This window comes from Crotalus tigris, unplaced genomic scaffold (genome assembly GCF_016545835.1).
Source record: "Crotalus tigris isolate CLP2741 ecotype Arizona unplaced genomic scaffold, ASM1654583v1 scf7180000018806.1695572, whole genome shotgun sequence".
Lineage (NCBI taxonomy): Eukaryota > Metazoa > Chordata > Lepidosauria > Squamata > Viperidae > Crotalus > Crotalus tigris.
The window spans coordinates 414,839-431,105 of NW_024097205.1; the positions used below are offsets into that span (position 1 = coordinate 414,839).

General features: G+C 36.5%; 1 protein-coding gene across 1 annotated transcript in view; it reads right to left on the reverse strand.

The window, feature by feature from the left end:
• Positions 1 to 12,389, reverse strand: part of CLMN (calmin) — a 98,443-nt gene extending 86,054 nt beyond the window's left edge. Inside the window, exon 1 of the mRNA XM_039356201.1 lies at positions 11,613 to 12,389. Within this exon, the coding sequence (XP_039212135.1) occupies positions 11,613 to 11,694 (82 nt within the window). The 5' untranslated portion in view covers positions 11,695 to 12,389. The remainder of the gene's footprint in view (positions 1 to 11,612) is intronic.
• Between the last annotated feature and the right edge of the window lie 3,878 nt (positions 12,390 to 16,267).

The window sequence follows — 16,267 nt, forward strand, 5'->3', positions numbered from 1 at the left end:
TGCACTGTACCGTCAATATAGCTTACCACCCTTTTCAGCTTTTGAATCACATCATGCAAATGACATGCAGCCTTTCCCAAACTGTTTATTATGAATGACGATTCAGAATCTGACCTTGACTTTGACAATGTTGCTCCAGCTGAACCTGTGAATTATCTGTTTCAGGAATCTTTAAGCCATGATTCATCTGAGGTTGCTGATCAACCACAGCATCTCCTGAACAGCTGGAGCAGTCAGATGATGAAGGATCAACCTTCCCTCCCAAGGCCCCAGGTCTCAATGCATGCAGCAGTGAACAGGGCGACATCATTCAGTGAGGCTCTTCGCTAGGCAAAGGAGGAGGCCTGATTAATTGCAGACAGCTACTTGCAGATTTACGTAGCTGCTTTGCTTTCAGGTTTTGTTGGAAATAACTTTCCAATATTCCAGCTTGTGACTCTAGTTCCTATTTCTTGTTTATAACCTTTTGACTCTTGGACTGGCTGTCTTAGTATCCTATGACTCTTAGAAATATTTGGAGTACTGTCTTGCTTCTTGGACAATAATAGGCCCTGTTCAGGCAAGCATTCTCTACTAGTTATTTGAATTATAACCCTGTCTACTGTTATCTGCCTAAATTGCAGTAAATACATCATCTCCTTAGTAACTGTGTCTTGCAAACTTGAAACAGAAAACTGATTGGACAAATCTGTATTACAGAACTATGAAATATACTGGGTTCTTGGCAACCTGGTACACATCATGCCTTTTCTTTAAACAAAAATCAGAATACAAATTAGAAAAAAATGATGCAACACCTGAATATATTAAAAGCACACCCACTTAAATGAAACAATCTGTAAACATAAATAAAAAAATAAAAAAATATTTTGAAAATCAAGCAGAAACAATATCCTAATCAAGGAACTACCAAGGAGAAAGCCACAATACCAACACTGGCAGGATAAGCTACTATGCAGTCCTTGACTTACAACCACAATTAGGACTGGAACTTATGTCACTAAGCAATGAAGTGTCTAAGTGAGACATGCCTGATTTTACAACATTTTTTTGGGCCACAGTCATTAAAAAAATCCCACTTCTCCCATTGTTTTTGCTTGTCAGAAATCCCTTTGGATGGTCACAAATGGTAGGTAACGTGAATCCAGGATGCTGCAGCCATTGGGAATACATGCTAGTTGCTAGTCTGAATTTTGATCACTTGATTGCAGAGATGCTGCAAGTCATAAATGCAAAAATCAATCCTAAGTCACTTTTTTCAGCATAATCATAACTTCAAACAGTTGGAAGTTAGGATTACCTGTAGGGTCCTTGGTATTATCTGAGCTTGGTTGTCTTCTTGAAGATGTTTCATTACCAAATTAGGTAACATCATCAGGATTGACGTTGATGTTACCTAGTTTGGTAATGAAATGTCTGCAAGAAAACAGCCAAGCTCAGAGAGCAACAAGGAGCCCACGGTTCAACCCTGAGCCACAAATATTCTCTTCTATTGAGAACTACCTGTATATAAATATAGGGAGGAAGCTCCACACTCACACTGAAGAAGTTACCTAGTTAGGTAGTGAAATGCTTGCAAGTGAACAACCAAGCTCAGAGAGCGCCAAGTTCTCCAAAGATGAAAAAAGAAAAGGATAAAAAAAACTCAAGCTAAACAAATTAAAGATGTATATTATTAAACACAATAATTTATCATCACTGATTTACTAATAAATGCCATACACTTTACATCACATGCTTAAGAGTATTAACAGTCTAAATACATTTTATTTAATTGATTATGTGCCATCATGTTTTTATCAATACTAAGTGAATAGAGAGAGACAGTATATCTTCTCTACGGTCCTTCAGGTTTTCCAATATTGCACCTATTGTTACTATAACTGAGTCCATCCACCTTGTTCTAGTTGTCCTTCTGTTTCCTTCCACTTTTCCCAGCATCAGAACCTTGTCCACAGAGCTAAGTCTTTACATAAGGTGTCCAAAGTTGAATAATTTGAGCCTGGTAATTTGTGCCACAAATTCCATGCTAGATTTAATTGGATGAGCATCAATTTCAGAAAAAAGACAGTCGTGCGGAGATATTCAGATCCTAAGCTGTGTAAGTCTTTAAAGTTGATTTAAAGTGTGCTAATCAACACAATGAATTGCACCTGGAAACAAAACTGGCAACCAGTTCAGTTCTCAAAGTAGTGGTGTGAACTTGGCAAACTGGAAGGTGCTCCTTATTTCCTAAGGACATTTTTAAAAAAGTATTCCCACCATTACAAAATGACACCCATTAAGCTAATAACTTGAAATATGATAGCCATGGTCTTAATGGCTCCGAGGCAGGAGTATTAGGTTTGTTTGCCCATCTTGAGTTTTATACACACACACAACTATATATTTGATTAAATAATTGATTAATTGATGAAATAATTGATTAAAGATTGATACAAAGATATAAAATGTGCTAAACCTTAACATATTTGAACTACTTCAATTTTAATATGCTGTTATAGCCTCCCAGTCCAAAAGACTATAGACATCTTACAAACCAATAGTAGATTTTTTTTTCATATGTTGACCTACATCACTTTTTTGCCTTCATCCACACAGGGCAGCCCTCACCCTCTCTCTAGTCTAAAGACCATTGGTTGTCTCAGCTTATGGAAGATGGATGTTGTAGTCTAATCTATCTGGAAGGTAGCAGATTGGGAATAGTGAATTCAATGGAAAATCTGTAAAGCGGTAAAATTAGAATGGTATTGCTACCTAATTATTTGGGTTGTGATATTTTTAACTGTGTCTTTCCTAGCACCATGGCAACTGGTAATGATGCCAAGAGTAAAAAATGCTTTAAAGAAGTTTTGGAAAAGTACATTTTTCAGCCTTTTGAGTAGCACATTTTGTTTGTAGATGCATATTTTCTTGAATGCTTGTTCAATAAACAGTCTGTTGATTTGCAAAAAGATTAATTAAAAATGGAGGCAGTTTTAAAATTGCAAGTTCTAACTAGAATTAACTTGTTTACTAATGAGTATGCTATTACATTACAACACAGACACACACACACACACACACACACACACACACACCCCATTTCATTCACTAGGCAAGCCATATCAATTGAATTTATCTAAAGGCATTATTTAATCAAAATATTGCTAAGTAGAGTAGACCAAATTTCAACAAAATACACCTACCTGGACATAAGTAACTATCAATTTAAACCTCATCTTGCTATCTGTTTCAGCCTCACCTTGAGAATCAACAAAATGTGTTTATATAGTTCAAAATTAATTTATAAAATTATCTGACTAAGACACAAAAGACATGGACTGTGGACTAAGATTGTCTTAAAACCTTTTAAATAATGCTATTGAAGAGGCCACAGCAGGTGAAATCACACACTACGAAGTTCAAACAAAATTATATCATAATCTGCAAACCCTCTAACAGTCTATCCCATCACAGGTCAGATATTTTTACACATCAGGTACCTTTTATTTTGCCTCTGAAGTCCCTATTATACAAAATTAGTGATAGAGAGCTTATATTAAAAACTGATAATTAACTTCTTATTGTAAAGATCAACTACACTAGTCTAAGATTATGTGCCATCAAGTTGGTATTGACTCTCAGCAACTACATAGATGCTATACAGCTAGGTACAGCAAACTGTACCAAATCACACAAAAAAGAGCAAAGCCCGCCAATAAGAAGAATGTCATGAATTGCACCATGGTAGATTTCACAATTGTTGCATTTTCTACATTAACAGATGACAATTCATCCAGTATTTTTATAGATGCATGTAAATTTCCAAATACAAAAAAGAATTTAGACCTATTCAGAGTGTCAAAGACAGATTAGGAATACAAGTCAAAAAAAGGCAAGAAAATGGTAAAATAACACCTATCCACGCTAAACAAGTTCAAATCACCAAGACCAGATGGATTACACCCTAAGGGTCTGAAGGAACTGGCAGATGTGATCTCAGAATCTCTGAACCATATCTTTCAAAGATCCTGGAGCACTGGGGAATTACCAGAGGAGGGGAAAGTAGTTGATGTAGTTTCTAGGCTGAAGTAGAAGACCTCCAAGGTCCCTTCCAACTCTGTTATTCTCTTCTGTTATTACCTTTATACTATCAAGTGAGTAAAATTTTAAATTCTGTCTACTATGTTGCTATCTGCATTGTCTTGGCATCTCTGACTAAAGATTTCTAACAATCCGCAGAAAGGCTTTATGGAAAACAGGTAGATTTGTCCTGCTGTTTCACTCTGATGCACCTTCTACTAATCTCAAACTATGGAAAATTCTATATACTGCAGAATATGAATGTTAAAGAAGATAGCTTTCAATATGGAATTGGGGTGATTCAACAAGATAAGTATACGTGTTCTCAACCATTAATTTAGATCCAAATTCTACTTTATTCAAAGAAACTTTTGTTACATTATATTAGGAAGAATGAAGACAATCACGATTTTGTTTTTTAAATCTTGGGGAAAATTCATTCCTAAATTTGAGATATCCTCTTGCATTTTTTTTTAAGACACGTGTATTACCATTCCCAGATTTTATACATTAGCACAGGGGTCTCCAACCTTGGCAACTTTACCAGTGTGGACTTCAACTCCCAGAATTCCTCAGCCAGCATGTTGTAAAGTTGCCAAGGTTGGAGACCCCTGCTTTAGCAGATGTGCTCTGGAACAGCCTTTAGAAGTTGAAGCTACTGGGTTTTCAACTCCTGCACTATCCTATTATAAAATGATAGATGGCTAGACAGAGAGATAGCAAACATTTCTTCATACTTCAAGCCAAAGCACTCCATGCTAAAGTACTTTAAAAAAAATCTTATGGTGCTTTGAAAATTCACACTGAATGAATAAACAAAGTGGGTACTTAACTGGAGCACTGCTGTAGCATATATGTTACATCACAATTCTGGCATGTTAAACTCCCAATTTCCCCAATGTTCTACGACCTGATTTTCTTACTAATATTACTGAACAAATTATAATTGACTGGATTTCTACAATCTGCTAAACCAGAACTAATAAAACCATACTGTATATTAAGATGGCCAGACATCAATCAGAGCACTGGAGTTTCACAATCAATTCTTATCAGAAACTTTACTGCTGGCTAGCATAGTGGTATATAGTGTGATGCTAATGATGACAGGACCACAGGTTCAAAGTTCATATTGGTCACATCAAACAGAGAGAAATCCTTTTGCTTGTTTCTTCGGGGAGAAAAAACAACCACAAATGCATTCAATGAATTTGGATATAACATGCTGTGTTATAATGTGCTTGTCTAATGTATGGCTAAATGTGTTTTTTTATATGTCAAACCAAACTAATGTGATTGTTTCATGGCTTATTTTGGAGAACCCAAACAATCCCATTTCATAAACTATGTTTCAATTTAAAAAAAAGTTACATGTAATACAAATGCATTCAAAATATGTTCTAAAAAGTTGACAAACCAGTTTAAAGAGAACACTTTATAAAGACAGTAGATATAGTCAGTCTTACATCATAACTTTACATAAATTAATATTTCGTGATTTGTTGAACAGATATTGCATAAGGAAAACCTCTGCAGCTGCACACCTATCTCTCCTTTTTGGAAATGGGAATCAATTCATTGGATCCTTTCAGGGCCTGGCAATTTTTTCAAATACCTTCACATTAAGTTATTCCCATGCCCACAGAGATAAGCAATATTCTGCATTCTACAAGAAAGATTTGAAAATGCCTTTTAAAGCAATAAGAAAACCTTTGTATTAACCATAGTAGCAAATATTATACACAGGATCTTCCTGGTTTTAGCAAAGAGCAAAAAGAATTTTTTTCAACTATATCGAGAAATCTGTCAGCATGTCTGAAATAATGATTTTATCATAATGATAATTAAGGTGAACTTTGCAAGCATTTTGTTGCAATAGAAAAGTATATCTTCAATACATGTTATTAAGAATATAATCCAGTACATAAAAATACTGGTAATGCCATATTAAGAAAATGCTATTTGTAACATTTGGAAACAGTATAATATTCAGTGAAATAATGTTTTAAAAGTTATTTCTGTAATAACAGATGCTCAGTAATAGAGAATTACTACTAATGGAGCAAAGTAGAAACTGTAAATGATAAAGACAAATTGCATATAAAGAAGATAAACATATAAATAATAATACACAAACTAACTAGCTAATATTACAATACATGTGAGAATGCTAACATATTTATGAAAAGTTGAAATGTTAATAATTGTAACGAGAACTGCTTAAAGTAGTCTAGGTGTTATTGCTAATTATAATCATAAAAATAGAAAATTTGTTTCAAAATTAGCCTAGTGCCCTTCATGTCATTTAAAAGGATTTTAGCTAATACTAAAAGTGAAATAGATGCACAGTGCATTTTGTTAATAAAACCTGAGAGATAATAGCTGTCATTACACATTGCTCTGTGCCATGCCTTGCTTAGTATTTGCTCATTTACTATATAAACGCTTATTGACAGCTTCAGAAAACAAGCTAAAATGCCAACAGCCACATTATGAATTAATGCAATTGTAATAAATGATAATGATCTACCCAAAGTCACTCCATAATTCTGATCTAATCTTCTAGTAGCTATACCTCACCAGTGATGGATTTACATATCACATCAAGTCATTGTTCATTTTAACTACCATCCTCAGTAAATTCCAACAGAAGGATTCACATTTTGCACTTAGCCATAACTATGGTGATGACTTCATAAAGCTCAACGGCGGGATTCAAGCACATGCTAAGCTAGATTTAAATGAATATTGAGATGCTGTCTATTATCTTTTACAATTAGTTAAGTACTGAAACACTTTTATTTCTTTTTGAGAAAAACTTTGATAAGCCAATTATTTCTCTATGGGGCAGCTGACATCTGTGCTTTGTTTTATTGCAGCAAACCTGTCTAGTTCTGAGTTTGTCAATTCTAATGCCCTCATAGGAATATCAAATACAATATGTTTCATCAGACCATAGGCCAAACTGATTAGATAAACTGTTGAAATCTATATTTTTCACTTTTGGAATGTATTTCAAACCTTTTTATGACTGCAGCCTCACCAAAAAAGAAAGAAAAAAAGGACTGTCCGTTAGAAAAATGGCCAAAGTTGAACAATATATTTTTTTTAAGTGTAACTCTATTCTTACTTTTATAAGTCCTATAATTTCTATATATTTCTAAGCAAGTAATTGAGCAACCTGCTCAAGTGAGTCCTATATCATTGGTTGGCTCTTACCATGTAAGTGTTAAAGTTTCAGGTTTCTTGGTATTATATTCCAGGAACAGCAGTTCTGAGCAAAATTTGGATTCTCCAAATTAATATGAGTTTTAATATTTTGGGTAATTTTTTTACTTGTAAGAGCTTACTTAATGCAAAAGCCCCGTGAGTGGGATAATAAGAAGAGTTATGCTGGACCACATTGCACAGATGAGTAGAAACAATTTATTTATTTGTGGGAAATCTCCCTCCCCTTTCTTGTTCTATATCTTCAAATCAGTTTTGGCTCCTAATGACTACATAGCACTTTTGATTAAGATTGTGCAGTGTTATGGAGCACCTGCTCACAATGCTTCAAAGCAGTTGTATATTCCCCCAAATGGATTGGTAATTGCAGAATAACCACAACCCCCAAAAGAATGTGCTTATTTTAAAGAGCAGCAGACAGACATCATATTCATATCCAAAGAACTGCATAGCTTTAGTTTTTAACTATTTTAAGTATATTAAGTGTAACTTCACCACTATTTTGACATCACTTAATTTTGTTTCCAATATTGAAGGAAACTTCAGAGGATGCAAAATATGTTTTACTGTTAAATACAGTCTATGAGATTCAACCCAGTTCATAACTTATTTCTTTCTTTCTTTCTTTCTTTCTTTCTTTCTTTCTTTCTTTCTTTCTTTCTTTCTTTTCTCTCTCTCTCTCTCTCTCTCTCTCTCTCTCTCTCTCTCTTTCTTTTTTTTTTTGCAGTTACCCTAAACCATCAATCATTATGCAAGAATCAATAACCCTAAATGGTTATTTACTGGTATGTTGCCAATACTGAAGGACTTTTCTCTTTCTGTAACTTTTAAGCTCTTGATGCTGCTTAAATTCTTATGAATTATTTATAAGTTCATCTTTGTGAATTGTATTTTTATGCTGTTTTTACTATTGTTGTCTTGTCTAGATTATTATTTTAATTCTGTTAGATCTTGCAAGTGCTTTGGGTGCTTTCCTGCAAAGGGGAAGAGTGGAATAAAAGAAAAATAATTGTGCAGAAAACATGCAACTTTCTTTTATTTGATAGAGTTTAGAGAGGCCATCAGATACAATCTCCAATTCTCCCTTTTATCCTGTATTTTAGCCAATGCTAGCAGACCATTTGATACACAAATCCAAATATAAATGGAGTAACTGGATAAAAAATCAACTGAGTTCTATTAAAGATTTATCCTATCTTAAAATCTTTTGGTCACTTGGGAAAAAAGATACCACTAAATCCAGCAGAGTATATGTTCAAGTGTTTGCATTTCTGGCTAAAATCTGTGTCATAAGCTCATCAACATATGTATTACATTTATATCACAACTTTTTTTCAACAGTTCAACATGGCATATAAAGTTCTTCCTTTGATCCTTATAGCCACCCTGTGAAGTAGGCTGGCATAAGAGAAAAGAGATTTTCTAAAGTACACTGAGAGCTTTGAAGCAGGGTTTTCTCCAGTTCTAGCATAATACGAAGAACCATAACCTTAAACTGACATGTGGAATATTGTAAATGCAAGTTCATGTAAACCTGGGCTTTGAGAAATATATTAAGGGGTGAGAAAGTTGGAACAGTAAATCTAAAAGCATTTATGCTGACTTTCTAAGATAGTTCCATGGAATAACAGAGATATCAGATGAAGAAATTTTTCTTATGACTGCTATAAAATGTATTTGGGGGTCCATTTTAATTTTGCCATGATTAATTAATTATTATTTATTCAGCTAAACATTGTTTTGTTTATACTTTCAGGTGGAATCAAAATATTCTGCAGAGATCACCAGCTTTCAGCTAGCTTCACTTTTGCTTCAGAATATGCTCCAATATGAAAAAAATATCATCAAACACAATCCAAAGACTATTCTGTATATATTTTTTCTTTATTGATATGTCCAATATCAAATATTCACAGGGAAAATTATACTTTTTGGAGAACAACATGAAGGAGACAGATGGTTACAAAATGTGTAGGAAAAATTCTCAAAATCCCTTACTCATAGAACAGAGAGTGGTTTTAAGAGTGATAGCATCTAGGTCAGATTAACCAATGCAGTATGTCTAGGTCAGGGGTAGGCAACCTTGGCTCTTTTATGACTCGTGGACTTCAACTCCCAGAATTCCCTCATAAAAGAGCCAAGGTTGCCTACCTCTGGTCTAGGTCAAGCAGCAACCACTAGAATTCTCTTGAGATTATGTGTAAATATCTTCTATTAGCTATCAGTTCTTTCTAGTTTCTATAACATAGGACAAGGACAAGGGGTCTATTGTTTTATGACTACTGGTCACTTAACCCAAAATTGTCTTTAATAACTGGGAATGTTTATAGACATGGTTAAGGGGGGAAACAAGCAAGAGGGAAAATACAAAATTACACATGAAGACATATTCCACAAGTGCTATTAATATATACTTGCTTTGCTTGCCAGGAGTAATTATCTTGACCCTAGATGCATCATGCATCTGTTGTCATTTTGGTATCACTGTGTTTACTACAGTTGCCACTGGTTCCTGGTTTTAGGCAGGAGTCTTCCATTCATTGTCCACAACTCTAGCTCTGTCTGGAAATGCTAAGGACTGAACTTAATCTTTTATATGAAAAATATGAACTGTTTCTTGAAGAATGGTTCTTCCTATTTTCATTCAGAAAGTATAAAGTGTTGCCTTATGATTTCATTCTAGGCAGTAAGTCTATTCAGACTCATTCAGATGCAAGATTGAAAAATAAAAGATATTCTATACAGCAAATCATACCACAGGGTTACATGATTTACAAGGCCTATGGTGGCCTGGAATTGTGGGAAATGCAGAATTCAATATATTCTAGATTGCAGAAGTCTGAGAGGTCCATCTGACATAAGGCAGAACATTTTTCATATAAAGATAACTGAACCTTGGGTTAAGTGAACAAATCTTATTCTGTGTTTCACTGCAGATGTTGGATCATTAACATAGGACTTTCCATCCTTAATTGTTGTTGTTGTTAATTGCGAAGTCATGTCCGACCCATCGCGACCCCATGGACAACGTTCCTCCAGGTCCATCCTTAATATCACCCCCTTAATAAAATATGGTGAGGGAAATCAAGGCCAACATAGAAGAGTTAGGCAATGTATGTTCAGCCTCTCTCCCCATGTTTAAAAATATTGACTCACAATGTAGATATAAATATATTCCAGAAAGAATCAGAGGTATATTTGTCTTTATATTGTAAAATAGCTCCAGTAATCTTAGCTCCCAGAAACTGCTTTTCTACAAGGCAGACTGTAAGATTCTGTTTCTAGCAGTTCCTCTTCCTTCAAATTAATCATCTCCCAAAAGCTTCTCTGAAAAGCCTTCATTGTAATGTTACCTGTTATTTCATTTGATGCTATCCCCTGAAAAACTATGCTTTTAACCAGGAATGCTTTCTGGAGATAGGAAGTACAGAAACTTTTATTGGCCTTAGATGGTAGTAGATATACTTGAGTGGAGTTTTTCAGGTGGGCCAAGAGAACAAAGTGTAATTACTTTTTTAGAAGCATGATATGGAGAAAAATGTTACATATGTTTGCAACAACTTTTTCCTTGCTGTATCTGCCTGGAATATACTTTTTCCATTTTTAAATCCATTTATGATATTTTACAAAGAGACATAGAGAAAAGAAAACTGGAGAAAAGAATTTGCACTTGCAAAACCGCATTACATAATAGTATGGCATCTTACAAAATCTATCCAAGCCAGGTTGCTTGGCAGGAGTCCCACCAATCAGCTGGCCTTAGATGGTCACCCAAAATTAGCCAATGGTTAATTTCACTAGTGAACTATGATTTACTTTGTATCAGTTTCATCTGAACTCAACACCATTCAAACTTCAACTGCTATGATCCATTTCACAGAAATTTCACGGGCTACTGATTTATCTAAAATGTTACAACTTAAAAAACAAAAAACAAAGACAGCTTAGGTACTACACAAATTAAGTGCCTTCCCAATAAACTTTGGGCCTCCAAACACCAAACACCCCAGCAGCTCCAGCGGCAACTATCTTATCCTGAAGCTTCTATATAAATGCAGCACCATGACTTTTTCTTCTTTTTTTTACTTCCAAGCAGAACAGATCAAAGTAGCCCGCGAAAAGGAAACAGCGCTCAAATGCACAGACGGAATTAAGAACAAGACGAGTGGGGGGCAGGGAAAGGAAGGCATCCTAGTTTTTAAAGTCTCTTAAATCGAATCCATCTGGCAAGCCCACTCCAGGGTATAGACGTATGCGCGCGCACACACGCAGGCAAACATACATACACGAGGAGGAAGGGGGGAAATATTATTATTTACCTTGGAGATTTTGGACTCTGATGTCGCTAATCTGTCCGATCAGCTCCTCCCGCTGAAACCAGTCCCATTCGCTCCCAGCCATGAAGGATCAGGTAGACGTGGGGATGGCTTAACACCGCGGCTGCAAAAGCGGGGAACCTTTCAACGCACTTCAACTCCGCCCTCCCCCAAACAAAACCCAAACTGATCTTCGAAAGGAGAGAGAGGGAGAGAATGAGAAAGAAAGGGAAGGGGGGAAAAAAGCACGCGGGGAGGGGGAGGAACAGCTTACCAAGAAGGGAAGAGGGGAAGGGAGAAGAGCTGGACGGAGAGGAGGGGGGCCGAGCCAGAGCCACCGGTCGCCCGCGAGGTAGATCAGAGCGCCCCGTCTCTTAGGCTTCACTTACGCGAACCCGAAAGGGGAGGCGGGGAGGGAGAGAGGCAGAGCGCGCAGGTGAAAGGTGGGGCGCTTGAAAGCAGATCCAGAGGCCCCCTCCCTCCCCACCCTCACCCCGGGTGGGCTCAAGTTTTTAAAGGGCGGCGATGAGAATTCCTGAGATTTCTAAGCTGCATCCTGGGATGTTTCTCCCTGGCGTGACGCAGCCGCAAGTTTGGCTAGAGTCGGGGCTGAGGCACCACGCACGCAGCTTCAGGTTAATGTTTACTGGAAAGCAGGACGCGTGAAGCTCACTCCGGGCGCCCATTCACGCGCCTCGCTGCGCTCCAAGCCGCGCCTCGCCTCGCCGTGTTCCCGCCCCTTTTCGGCAAGCCGGAAAAAAAAAATGAGCCGGATTAATCATTTTTCGATCGCCAATTGGTGAGGGGGGTGGGACAATGCAAAGGAGGAGGGGAGGAGAGCTGCAAAAGGATCAACAGAGATTCCGGTACCCGGCAGGAGCCTCCTATTGTTGGACAGCGGCCGCGTCCGTTCAAAGAAAGGAAAAATAAAATGTAGCTTTGTTTTCTGTCTCGGGGACTTCAAGCCACGTGTGGTGGCGGAGAAGAAGAAAAACAAGCGCGGGCGGAAGATCAAAACCTCCCAAGCTGCAAAAGAGAGGGGCAGAGGCGGAGGAAAAACATTTATTCATCTCTAAACCGCAGATTCTGCGAGCATTCAGGACTTGAGCAGGAGCGGATAAACGGGATTCTTTTTTTCTGATTCTACCTCCTGGATTTAACACAGAACAATGAAAAATAATATTTATCGTTGCCTGACTGTCTCTGTCTGTCTGTCTGTCTCTCTCTCTCTCTCATATACACACAAAACACAAACATACACATCTGGTCCTTATTTTTCCCTAAACATCTTTCATATTTTCTAGCACTTTTATTTACCACTTTATTTATTTACCAGTTGTCATTGATGATCACAGGACACACTTATAGTTAATAATACGGTTTAGCAAAATAATTTAATTTTCTGCGTTCAGATGAAACACTGAGTATAGGTTTACCAAATGAATGGGTTTGCTAGTGAAAGACTGAGTATCCCTGGATTTTTGCTGTCTAACAGAGTCAATAGTTTTGACATTTAAATGAAATGCTTTATGGATGCCAGGTGCTTTAAGGCACAAAGAATTCCCCTCTAAATTAATTTAGGGCTACCAATTTAGGACTGCAAACAATCTCGATGACTATGAGATGGTAGCAAAAATTATTTGTCTAATCATTTTAGTCCAGACTAGTAGCTCTATTTTGATTTGGAGATCTTTCCCTTGTTTGTTATCAAAAGGAATGCACCATTGTAAATTACTTTAAGAAGTCCATAACCTCTTCTCTAACTTTGATGCAAATAGTAATCTCCTGGAGATGCTTTCATTTATGCATCACGCAAAGGCTTTAACACAGTAGCCTATACATTTTCTTTATAATTCTGTGCATTGGGAATTTGAGAATTTGAGAATCTACAAACTGTGCAGAGAAGAGCAAAAAAGACGATTAGGGGACTGGAGGCTAAAACATGAACAATTGCTAAAACATAAATGATCTCTAGTTTAATGAAAAGAAGGATCAGAGGAGCTATAATAGCAGTGTTCCAATATCTCAGGGGTTGACACAAAAAAGAGGAGGATCAATCTGTTTTCCAAAGCAACTGAAGGTAGAACAAAAAGCAATGGATGGAAACTAATCAAGGAGAGAACCAACCTAGAAATATGGCGAACTTTCCTCATAGAATAATTAATCAATGGAAAAGTTTACCTTCAAGTTGTGGGTGCTCTATCACTGGAGGTTTTTAAGATTTTTAAGAACAACCACTTGTTTGAAATGGTATAGAGTGTGGAGGTTGGACTAGAAGACCTCCAAGGTTCCTTCCAATTCTGTTATTCTGTTGTTAGTCTGTTATTCTGATTACATTCACATTCTTTTGCTTCAGATAACAAAAGGGGAGACAATTCATATTTCTTAGAATCCAAAAGGTAACAGTTTGTTAGTGTGCAAATTTTCTTCCAAATTTAGCACTACCCTTATTATTTGTGTTACAAAGCAAAATAACTAGAATTCTTCATGGGCACTGATTCAAAAGTACATGGTAACACATTCCTCTTAGGCTGGTTAGAAGAAGTAAATTCTGAATTTGACCTGAAATTATTACTTTTGGTCTTCCTATCCTGAGAAGAAGCAAAATTAGTGAAAAGTGGAAGCTTCAAACATCTATATTTGATTAAAACATGCATACAGGGACACAGGACACAGATGATTCTGAGCTAGAAGGATTGATGGTCAGTTTCAGCATATGATTTGTCTGATTACTAAATAAGCCATGGTTTACAAATGACAAAGATTGGTTTCACTCCACCCATTAAACCAAACGAGCTAAAACAAGAAACAGAAAACATGATGGTATCCTTGCACCCAACCATCAAGTTCCACTTCTATTCATCTCATCTATGTAGATTATTATTATTTTTTTTGCTAAAATTAGGATTGACCAGGGAATAGCATATACATATCTTTTGGCTGAATAAATTGTTTCCTTTATTTAACATGTTGGGCTTTAGATTCAAGTGTCTGATCATTCAAGCAAACTGCTAACCTTTCTACAAAAGCTTCAGATTATTTGCTGTCTTAACATTTATCTCCAGTTTCATGCAGCAGAGGAAGATGGCAAAGATCCTTGCAACAGTCTGTTCTGATATATTTATCATAAATACAATCAATCCAACATAGTGGTTGAAACAGAAGGAAAAGTCAAGTGCTGAGAAGATTATAAAGACTTTTTAATCATGAGGTAGTGGAGAGAACATTTTTTCCCATTTGTTTTCAGCCAAAATATTTATGGAAGAAGATATGACATGAGGAATGGGGGAAAAAAAGTTCTGAGCACTATTCAATAAATAATGCACAATAATGATTGAAATAAATATTTAATTGAGTAGTCTGTAACTTTTCTATCTTGTGAGTATGCTTAATTCATGTCCCAGTGCAATAAAAATCTGTGACCTAAAATCTTCTAAGACTAAAATCTTCTGTGTTTACTGTGTGTAATATTGCAGCCATGTTATTCTAGGTAGAAGTTATTCATTTACTACCATATAAATAAAATACAAAGGAATAATCAGCTAAGAGTCTTTGGAATGAGAAATACTGACCTGCATGTATCATATTAAGTGATAATATAGTTTTCTGGCACAAGAAATGGACAGTTGTTGCTTATAATGTAGATAAGTGGTTTTCAACCTGTGGGTCGGGACCCCATTTGGGGTCGAACGACCATTTCACGGGGGTCGCCAAACAACACAGTCTGCCATTTTTTCCCCCTTTTCCTTAGCTGTGCTACTCCCTTTTATTCTATTGGCTTTTGAAAGCCAATAGAATAGACTCTCTTGAATAGAGTCTAATTCTATTGGCTTTCAAAAGCCAATAGGAATTGTCCAGGCTGTCTCTGCCCTGCTGAGCCCGCCAAAAGTCCCATTCTGCAAACGGTGCTGCACCAGTTGAGTAGTCCTCGACTTACGACCGGTTGAGTAGTCCTCGACGTACAACTGGTTGGGGTCGCGGCATTAAAAAGGTTGAGAACCACTGATGTAGATTGTCAGAACCAGTATGTGGTTATTTCCTGAACTAATATTGTGTGGCTATCAAGATCTGCACATCAGGTTTTTGCAAACTGATATAACCCATAGGTCAAAAGTAACATTTCTAGAGTTTGCAGCCAACGTAAATTTGGAGGATTGGTATATATATTCTGAATGATGAATCATTCTTATAAACACTCATAGAATGAACTGATGAACAAATGAATAAAATAACACTTGTCACAACATGAATGACTAAATGTGGTGCTGACATGGAATCACTATCTAAAAGAAACCCACCAATGACCTTGGTTATTAGGCGTATAAGTTACTTGGATTCTATATGGATTTTTTGTTCTATGCCCCCTCTCCCTCCTATGTGCTCAGACTTATTAGTTTAGCAACTGTTACTGTCAGTAACGTGTACTGGATAGATGTAAAGGGAGGTTAAACTTGACGTATTTGTAAAGCCAACATTTACTGAAGGTGCTGGCCAATCATGGCATGCTTTGACACAGAGATATCATGTCCATTTCAATGAATATTATGGATTTACATCTGATTTTACATAATATGTTCTTTGTGTACTTGATTGTGTATAGGCTATTTGGCTAACCTGGAAATTATTCTGGGCATTAGAAAAAAAATATAGAACTATTT